The sequence below is a fragment of the Equus caballus genome, chromosome 9, assembly GCF_041296265.1.
Source record: "Equus caballus isolate H_3958 breed thoroughbred chromosome 9, TB-T2T, whole genome shotgun sequence".
Lineage (NCBI taxonomy): Eukaryota > Metazoa > Chordata > Mammalia > Perissodactyla > Equidae > Equus > Equus caballus.
In genome coordinates, this window is record NC_091692.1 from 30,343,252 (window position 1) to 30,352,651 (window position 9,400).

The window sequence follows — 9,400 nt, forward strand, 5'->3', positions numbered from 1 at the left end:
CACACCTCACTGAAGAAGATATACTGATGGTAAGTATATGAAAAGATGCTCCACCATCATATGTCATCAAGGAAATGAAAATTAAAGCAAAATGAGATAGTACTACACACCTATTAGATTAACCAAAATCTGGAACACTAACAACTCCAAATGCTAACAAAGGTGTGGAGCAGCAGGCACTCTCATTCACTGCTACTTGGAATGCAAATGGTACAGCCACTTTGGAAGACAGTTTGATGGTTTCTTATAAACTAAACATATTCTTACCATATGATCCAGCAATTGCGCACCTTGGTATTTACCCAAAGGGATTGAAAACTTATCTCCACACAAAAACCTGCACGTGAATGTTTATAGCAGCCTTATTCATAATTGCCAAATCTTGGAAGCTACCAGTGATGTCCTTCAGGAAGTGAATAGGTAAACTGTGGTCCATCCAGACAAATGGAATATTATTCAGCACTAAAAAGAAATGAACTATCAAGCCATGAAAAGGCATGGAAAAGGCATGGAGTTACCTTAAATATTACTAAGTGAAAGAAGCCCATCTGAAAAGCTACATACTATGTGATTCCAACTATATGACATCTGGAAGAGGCAAAACTATGGAGACAGTAAAAAGATCAGTTGTTGTGGGGAGGGGGATTAATAGGTGGAGCACAGAGGGTTTTTAGGGCAGTGAAAATACTCTGTGTGATATTATAATGGTGGATATGCAGTCATGCACTGCATAGCAACGTTTTGGTCAGTGACAGACTACATATACAAAAGTGGTCCCATAAGATTATATATATATATAGCCTAGGTGTGTAATAGAGTATGCAATCTAAGTTTAAGTACACTCTGTGATGTTTGCACAGTGACAAAATCACCCAATGACGCATTTCTCAGAATGTATCCCCCGTGTAAAGTGATGAGTGACTGTATGTCATTATAAATTTGTCCACATCCATAGAATGGACAAGACCAAGAGTGAACCCTAAGGTAAACTGTGGCCTTTGGGTGATTATGATGTGTCAGTGTAGGTTCTTTCTTGATAACAAATATACCGCTCTGATCTGAGATGTGGATAATGGGGGAAGCTGTGCATGTGTTAGGGCTGGATATATATGGGAAATCCTTGGTACTTTCCTCTCAATTTTATTGTGAACCTAAAACTGCTCTAAAAAAAAAAAAATCATAAAAAAAAAGATAAATAAAAGGAAAAGGAACACTTGCTGCCAACCCTGACAGTTTGAGTGGCTCAGTGCACTGCATATCATAACCATACATTAGAAAAATGATAAAGAGTGTAGGACACTGCTGATCTAATGATAAAGCTGAATGATTCCTGAATACGAGCTAGAGAAAAAGAAATGCTGGATTTGGCTAGTGATATTTAGATTTTATAGCTAGTTTAAAAAGATTTGATTGTTGGAATTACTGTAGGAAAAAATAACTTTGTTATTGTGAATTTTGCCTGAATTGCTTTTATAATAAACTTTAATGCAATTGCTTTTAAAATGTACGTTTTTGTTTGTTAGGACCAGAACTCACATAAATAGATTCTACCTTTAGAATCACTGACCTCTTTAGTTTTTTGTTTTTTAAAAAAATTCTGTGGATCACTTCTTTAGGCATATTGCTATTCTGTTTATCTTTGAATTTAGATGCTATTATAAAATGAAAGGGCTAGTGATTCTGAAAGCATATTTGAGAAAATAAATTGAGGAGTCACACTGTGGTGTTCTTAAGCTCTTTATTCTCATATCTACACAATAATATATCTTCAGCTAGTGGGATGTAGAATAATGTACTATGAGGCAGTACTATATAGTGATTAAGACTTTGAGTTTTAAAATCAGAAAGACTTGGGTACAAATACCCTCTCTGCCACTAGCTAGTTATCCTAACATTGCAGCATGTTATTTGCCGTTGCTAAACTCCAGTTTCTTGTCTATAAAATGGGGGTTAACTGTAGCTTTTATGGATATTATTATGAAGAGTAAATAAAATGTATGTCACACAGTTAGTGCAGTCCTTAGTAAATAGCAGGCCCCAAAACGTGGTACACGTTGTGATGTTGATCACTAGCTTTCCTAGGCTGAGATTTTAAAGTATTGTGGAAACAATTTGTATGTACTTACTTTTGGAATTTACATGTTTCTGTAAAGTAGGTGCAGGGGAGGGAGGCTGTGATTTTTACACAGTTCATTTGTTTCACAGGAAAATCAGTTCATAAAATTTGCTTTGTGCGTAATATTCAAAATCATGATAAAAGCTGGAGGATTAACTTAATTTATGACTAAACTATAGTGAGTTAGCATTAAAGAAAGCAAGACTATGTAAAATATTTAAAATTTATTTTTCTCTTTACCAAATAGAAGTCTGTATTGTAAAGAAGTATAAAGTGCTTATTTTGAAAAATGAATTGTTTTTGTACATTCCGAGAAGAAGATTTCAGTTATGATTTATATTATACCCACTTGTTTTCCAAAATAGGATAGTTACCATTAAGGAAATATAATTATGATTCAGTTGTAGTTTTAGTAATTAATATGGTGAACTCAAGGAAAGATGTAGGATATAAAATTCTAAGTCCATTATAATTTTAGTTATGAAAATTTTACACACTGAAAGGAGACTAGAGAAAATAATACAAAAATGATAGTAACAGTGGGTTTTCTCCTGAGCTTTTTGGCAGCAAAATGTGTTTGTCAGCAGAAAATTCACTTTTTTCCTGGCATTAAATATATAGGTGAAGTCACCATGTGGTTTCTGGTGCTAAATTATATAACTGAAGTTACCATGTGCTTAAATTATATAGGTGAAGGTAGCATGTTGAATGATAGCAGAGTCAGTGTCTTTAACTAGAGTTTTAAAGAGAGGATAAAAATGTTTGACTATTTAAACAACTGTAAATATAGTGAAGGTTTGGCACTTAATTGTAGTACGGTAAAGGCCTTTCTGTTGTTCTAGGAGTTAATACGGGCCAGGTAAATGCTGCCTGGTGCCCTAGCTTCTACCAGCATAGAATCTAGATAGCTAACATCATCTTCAAATCACCTCTTTCGAACCTCAGCTTTCTTGGGAACTGGAGAGCAGTTTTTCAATATTATCATAGATCCTGAAGTGTAGCTCTTTGATGGCTGTTGACAAGAGAATGAAACAGGTATTTCTTAATCACATGTAAACTGATTCTCAGCATGTGACAGGATCTCTTTTGGGAGCTGTTTTGTACTGGGAGTTTTTAAAAGGAGATCGGGTCTTCAGACTGCCCCCTTTCTCAGTTTCAGAGATGTTGGAATCCGAAATGATTTAAGTTATGGATGAACTTAAAGATGAGAAAATATTACAGGTCTCAAATTTTGCTGCTTAAGTCATAGAAGCAAAGATTTAATGTCAAATCCTGTGGATTGCTGGTACAAATTGGGCACTTTTTGAGTGAATTATAAGTTGCATTTTTATTGCTGTGTTGGTCTTCATGTGGAGAGAGAACAACTGACTCAATACTCAGATTAATTTGTTTAAAATAACTTTCTTGAATCCTTTGTTATAGATGCATTATAATCCCTTGAAGTAAAATTCATCATTTTTTTTCTTTTACCTGACAGTAATGTAACCTTCACCTGAAGAAATTATTCACACCCTCTCATTATTTTCTAGTGTATAAAAATAGGAGCAGTATCTGCTTTCTGCACCTTTCTGGGCTCTTACTGGAGGCCAGGCAGCCTGACAGTAGAGAGAGAATAGGATCTGAGCCCTCGCCAGCTTTGCTCACTTTGCTCCTGAGGAAGTTACTGAAGTTTTCCCAGGCCCCATTCCCTCTCCTGTAAGTCGAGTTGATAACACCCACCTCACCGGGAAGCTGTAAAGATAAGAGGATAATGCGTGAGCCTACCTGTCCTCAGTTTCCACCATGGCTTGTAGTGAAGTGTGGAACGTAGCCTCCATTCTGTGTTCCCAGTCCCATATACTTCGTGTAGGACTTCCCTATGGCTAGGGTCACAGAGAATTCAGAGGTAGACCTATGTGAGTCTTGGGAATGTTTTAATTGACTGCATGTTGCCATTTGACATCATGGGAGCAGACTATAGCATTTAACGAGCCAAATTCAAAGGAGTAGATTTTTCCCAAAGCTTTGTATAGGCTAGATCCTCTTTCTATAATACAGTGTCTTCTTCAGTTGAGCCTTGGTTCAGCTCCCTCTGATATTTAGCAACCCACATGCCCATAGCAAACATACCAATTTCAAGTAAGCCTGAGGAGGACATTTGGTTCTTCTTTCCAGGGTCCCATGGTGGGCTCTTCTTCTGTTAGATTTTTGGCATTTTGTGACCTCTACAATACCTCAAGTTAGGCTCACAAAGTTCCATCTGGGGCTCTTGAAGTGCAGGTTCTCAGGTGAACCCTTTACATCTGTATGTGTCCTTGTTCTTCACTTAAATCCTAAATTGCATACACCTTAGTTGGCAGGCAGAGGAAAGGAGGCCCTGAGTTTTCTACAGGCCAGGCACTGAGGTCATGAAGAAGAAGTGATGACTCAGGGCCGCCTTGTATGTAGGAAAAAATGAGAGTATAGTGGAGGATGTTATCCATAATAGACCAGGAAAACAAAGGTGCAGGAGATGGGTGGGGAGGAAGGTATGGTTGTGAGTGTTTTTAAATTCTCTGCCGGAACAGCTCACTGTGGCTCTGTTTTAATTTCCTCCTACTTTGACCCTGCTTCAGCAGTGTCTCTTTGTGAAGAAATTCCCCACCTCTAAGTGTTCACTGTTGTCCCCTCAATATTAGTTAATCTGGTGCGGGAAGTGAACTCCCCTTCCTGTCTCTGAAAGGCGTGGAGCAGGTGGGAGCCTCTGTGTGTGACCCAATCCACCAGGACACTTGCTGGTCACTTAGTGGTTCATAGCACTGAGCTCAGGGATGCTTTACCACATTCTCTCCACTGTTGTCTTAGAAACTTAGACTTTGTACATGGTCCTCGACATCGGCCCATTATTTAAAGAACTGAAGTTTATTATATTTGGAAGGTGGCATGGTGTCTTTGAGTACACTTTTTAAATGTTTTCTAAGGAATAACTCTTGAGGGGGAGGAAAAAACAGGTTTCCTGTACCCTTCTGAGTTCTTAGCTGACACCCTGTAATAAAAGACAGATTAACAAGAGAAAAACAGTTTATTAACATGTGTACCTCAGGTACCCATGAGAGATAGCCATGAAAAAATGGGTGACTCAAAGAGGTAGCTTTAGAATTTAGGCTAAAATTCTATCTTAATAGGGAAAAGGGAAGGGGATATAGGCCTCTTAGGGGAGACTAAGTAATTTTTAGGAAAGATGGATTGGCCTTTAGAAGAATAGATGGGAGAAAGGATAGTTTGTGACCAAGTTCTGGGTGTGGTACGGACTTCTAGTCTCTTCTCTTGTGGTAAGAGTCAATCCTTCCTAGTTGATGAAACTCCCAGGGAAGGGATTTATCATAATTGAGTTCTTTTTGGAGGATCTATCTTGAGATAGATAAGGAGTTCAGAGAAAGCTTCTCCCTGCATTTGCCATGTTTTAGGTGCCTACAGCTCAAAACAGTATGCCAAAGTGGCATATTTTGGGGTGGCACGTTCTGCTACCCTTTATATTAAACAGTCTAACATTCCAAATTGGAACATTTGAAGGCTCTCTTGAAATGAAGCATATGTAATTTCAGGCTTAATTCCTTAGGTGTATGTAGGAAAAAAATATATATAATATGGAAATTTTGTGATGAATATTATCTTCCACTCCTCTCCCCCACCCCCAACAAAACAAAACATAACAAAGCTCTCCAGTCACAAATACTCCCTGGTTGCATGCTTCCCCAGAGAGGCAGCATTGATTGTGACTATGAACTCTTGTTTTTTCCTGTCTAATAAAATTTATAGGATGGCTTCCCTTTTGGTCTTTGCATAAATTCGACAGAACTATTTACTTGCTGTTCGTTGCAAATAAGATCCCCGTTGTCTAAAGTATATCAGAGTAGTTCCTAGTTAACACAAGAATATATTATAAGCTTTAATATGACACCCAAAATTAATGAGTCAGTGATAAAAACTTTCCTACAAGGATTTACAAAAAGACCATAAACCATTTTCATGCCATGGGAAATTTCAGTCCATCTCACAGTGTTTTATTTTTTTAAATTTTTAAATTTTTTTTTTTGAGGAAGATTAGCCCTGAGCCAACTACTGCCAATCCTCCTCTTTTTGCTTAGGAAGACTGGCCCTGAGCTAATATCCGTGCCCATCTTCCTCTACTTTATACGTGGGATGCCTACCACAGCATGGCTTTTGCCAAGCGGTGCTGTGTCCGCACCTGGGATCCCGAACCAGTGAACCCTGGGTCACCGAGAAGTGGAACGTGTGAACTTAACTGCTGTGCCACTGAGCCAGCCCCACAGTGTTTTTTAAATTATAGTTCACCTTTGGAAGCCTTTGGGAGCATGCCTGACACCTCACCTACACTAGTTCCCAGAAGTCCCTCTCTTTCTTATTCTGAATGCTTCTTTCTTTTCTCAGTCTTGCTTCATGTCTTTGATAGCTTTGGACTAAGGCTGTGATAGAAAAGGGGAGAGCAGGGCAGTAAAACACTCAGATCGTCCCTGTCCCCTTCTTCTGTACTTCTGTGGAGAAAGGCAGGGTCACACTTACCAGTAGACACTGGTGGTACCCAAAGGTAGTTTCCTGGAGGTGCTCAGACAAGGAGAGGTTGAATGGCCAGTTGAGGAGAGGAGGGGATGACAGTGACCCCGTGTGCCCACTACTCGTCCCAGGCCAGGTGCCTTCACACTCAGTGCCTGCATGAGGCCTTCTGTTAACGTTTTGAAATGTCCTCACCCCACAACTTCTGGAGCCAACACATCCGTGAAGTGGTGGAGCTGGAATGTAAACCAGTGTCTTTATTCCAAAACTATGCTTTTTCCTTTTCTAGGAACCTTTTAATATTCTTTTAAAAAATCTCTTTTTCTTGTCCTTATTAGGTAGTTCAGAAACAAAAGCTTGGGCAAGCCCTTCACAGGAAAATGGAAAAAAAGATTGTTTTCTGTCCTGGAATTAATAGTGATACCTGTATGTAATTTAGAGCTAAGTATACACATATCGTGGGTGCTTGTTCGATTTATTTTCTGAAGGAGAATGTGATCTAAAAAGTTGAGAGACCACTGCTTTAAGCCACAGTTGGCCCATCTAGAAAGTGTGAGTACTGCTTGTGTCCTCTCAGCTCTTGTCATTGTTCTGTGGATTCGGTCCCAGTGCTCAGTAAGTGCTCCGTGACAGGCAGCTCCCGTGCAGGCTTGTGATGGGATGCGGGTTTCAGTGATTTGTTCTCATGTGCTCTCCTGTTCCTCCCTAGGTATAGGCTCTTGTATTCTCGACCATCGAGAAATTTGTTTTCCGTATATCAGTCCGCTTATCGGACTCATACTCAAGTCGATTTTTGAATGTGTTCGATTGCAGAAGTGGTAGCAGCAGTAAACCTGACTTTCAGCTAAACAGGAAAGTTGGCATTGCCTTGTAATTGTGCGCAGAATTACCAGTTTGCCTGTGTAGTGACTCGTTTGTGTAAGGTAAATAGAGTGTTTAAAATTCATACAGTACAGGTACTTTTGAAATTTGGAAAAGATTAGTTTTCTCGGGCTATTTCATTAATTTTTAGATATTAACGTAAGTACAGATGATAGCGTATGTTGTGCTGTGATTTTGAAAGAGATTCTTTGTCATTGAAATTCTAACTTACCTTGTCATGTTATTCCTGTCTTTTAGGGAATATCTTGGCAAACAGCTCCAATCTGAGCAACCCCAGACTGCTGCTGCCCGGAGCTGAGCTGTGCTCGCTGCCCGCACCGCCGACCTTCCCTTCCCCTGCCGTGGAACAGCTGGAGCGGGAATCTCAGTATTTGGGGTCAAGAACAAATAATTTTTCATTTTACTTGTAATTTTCTTCTGTTGTGTAGCTTTTCCCAATGCTGTTTCCCTATAAAAGTGTTACCCATTATGTTGTATAAAAGTAGGTGCTTTCTGTGTCTAAGGAAAATGTTAGTTACATGTACTGCTGGTGATTTCTGTATTTATTGTTCTCTGCAAATGGATACAGTTATTAAAGGAGTCTCACTCCAAATATGTTTTTCTTTTCACTTGTTCCTTACTTGGACTTTAACAAAAATCACCTATTGTCCCAATCAAATTGGGAAAATTGTTGCAAAGTAGTGAATGGTTTCATTTTGTATAACCTTGTAGCTGTAAAGTAGCTATCAGTGACAGTCATTCTGGTGGAAATGCTAGTGCTTTAATTCTCAAGAAGTGCTTTCCTACATGGGAAGCAATACTCCCTTGTCCTCATGTTTTAATTATTATCCCATATATTAAAATGATCTCCAGGCACCTTTTTGCTCTTTAAATCTTTACCTTCAGTTTGCAGAATTTATAACAATTACAAAAGCAATCTTTCATTGTTTCTTTTCCAATGTTTTTGATTAAGATTCAGTGATTAGATTCTCCTAAAAACTTAATACCACTTACATGTTCAATTAAACCTTAAAATCTAAGAAGTAGACCTATAAATTTGACAAAATCTAAGTAGTTAACTCTTAGCAGTCCAATCAGGCACACATTTAGTAGGACAAATTCTGTTAAGCATTTTTAAGCACTTAAAACACAGCCTAAATAAAGAGCACAATAATTACAGAATGTTACTCTACCTATGTAAATACAACTTACTCATAATCATCAACATTGTAGGATTGAATAATTTCTTCATTTTCTCTCAACTCATTTTTATGTATTTCTCTTTTAAAATCCTTTTATGTCTCACTGACCATCAGTCTGTTCTCAATTTGTTAGAAATAATTTCACTGAAGGTTGAAATATATTAGAAAAAACTTGGTATAGAATTTAGGTATTGTTTTATTGGATTTCTTGTTGAGGGCGCAATAGGTTCTACAAAGTTTGGCAGGAAACCCAAGTAAATAAACCAATTTCTAAAATATCATCCATTAATCATTTATAATAAAATTCACCTGAGCAGGTGTGCACAGTAATTTTACCGAAGAAACAACTTCCAATTTTCAGATCTTGAGACCCACATTGGCAATCACATTAATGGGAAAATGAAATCGTATCTTGCTTTTTTTCAAAACTCCTTTTTTGGGTCTTGTTGACTGTGATACTTTAAAAGATGTGTGAAAAGGGCCTTCCCATTGGCAGGTAAAATTTGCTCCCACACGTTGCATCTGGCCAGTCACAAATACCAGAGTTATATATGTATTTATATAATATATTCTTTCCTTATATTTAGCCACATCAGAGTAGTTGAGGTTAATTTTCATATAATTAAAATTTAAATAATTTTGCAACTTACAGCTGGCAAATCTTGGGAAGCAAAGAGCCAAGTTTTGA

General features: G+C 38.0%; 1 protein-coding gene across 6 annotated transcripts in view; it reads left to right on the plus strand.

Annotated features, from left to right (window-relative positions):
* Nucleotides 1–8,123, plus strand: part of ATP6V1H (ATPase H+ transporting V1 subunit H) — a 129,726-nt gene extending 121,603 nt beyond the window's left edge. For all 6 annotated transcript variants that reach the window (XM_005613165.4, XM_005613166.4, XM_005613167.4 and 3 more), the window contains one exon: nucleotides 7,769–8,123. In XM_005613165.4, the coding sequence (XP_005613222.1) occupies nucleotides 7,769–7,829 (61 nt within the window). In that variant the 3' untranslated portion in view covers nucleotides 7,830–8,123. The remainder of the gene's footprint in view (nucleotides 1–7,768) is intronic.
* Nucleotides 8,124–9,400: the final 1,277 nt, after the last annotated feature.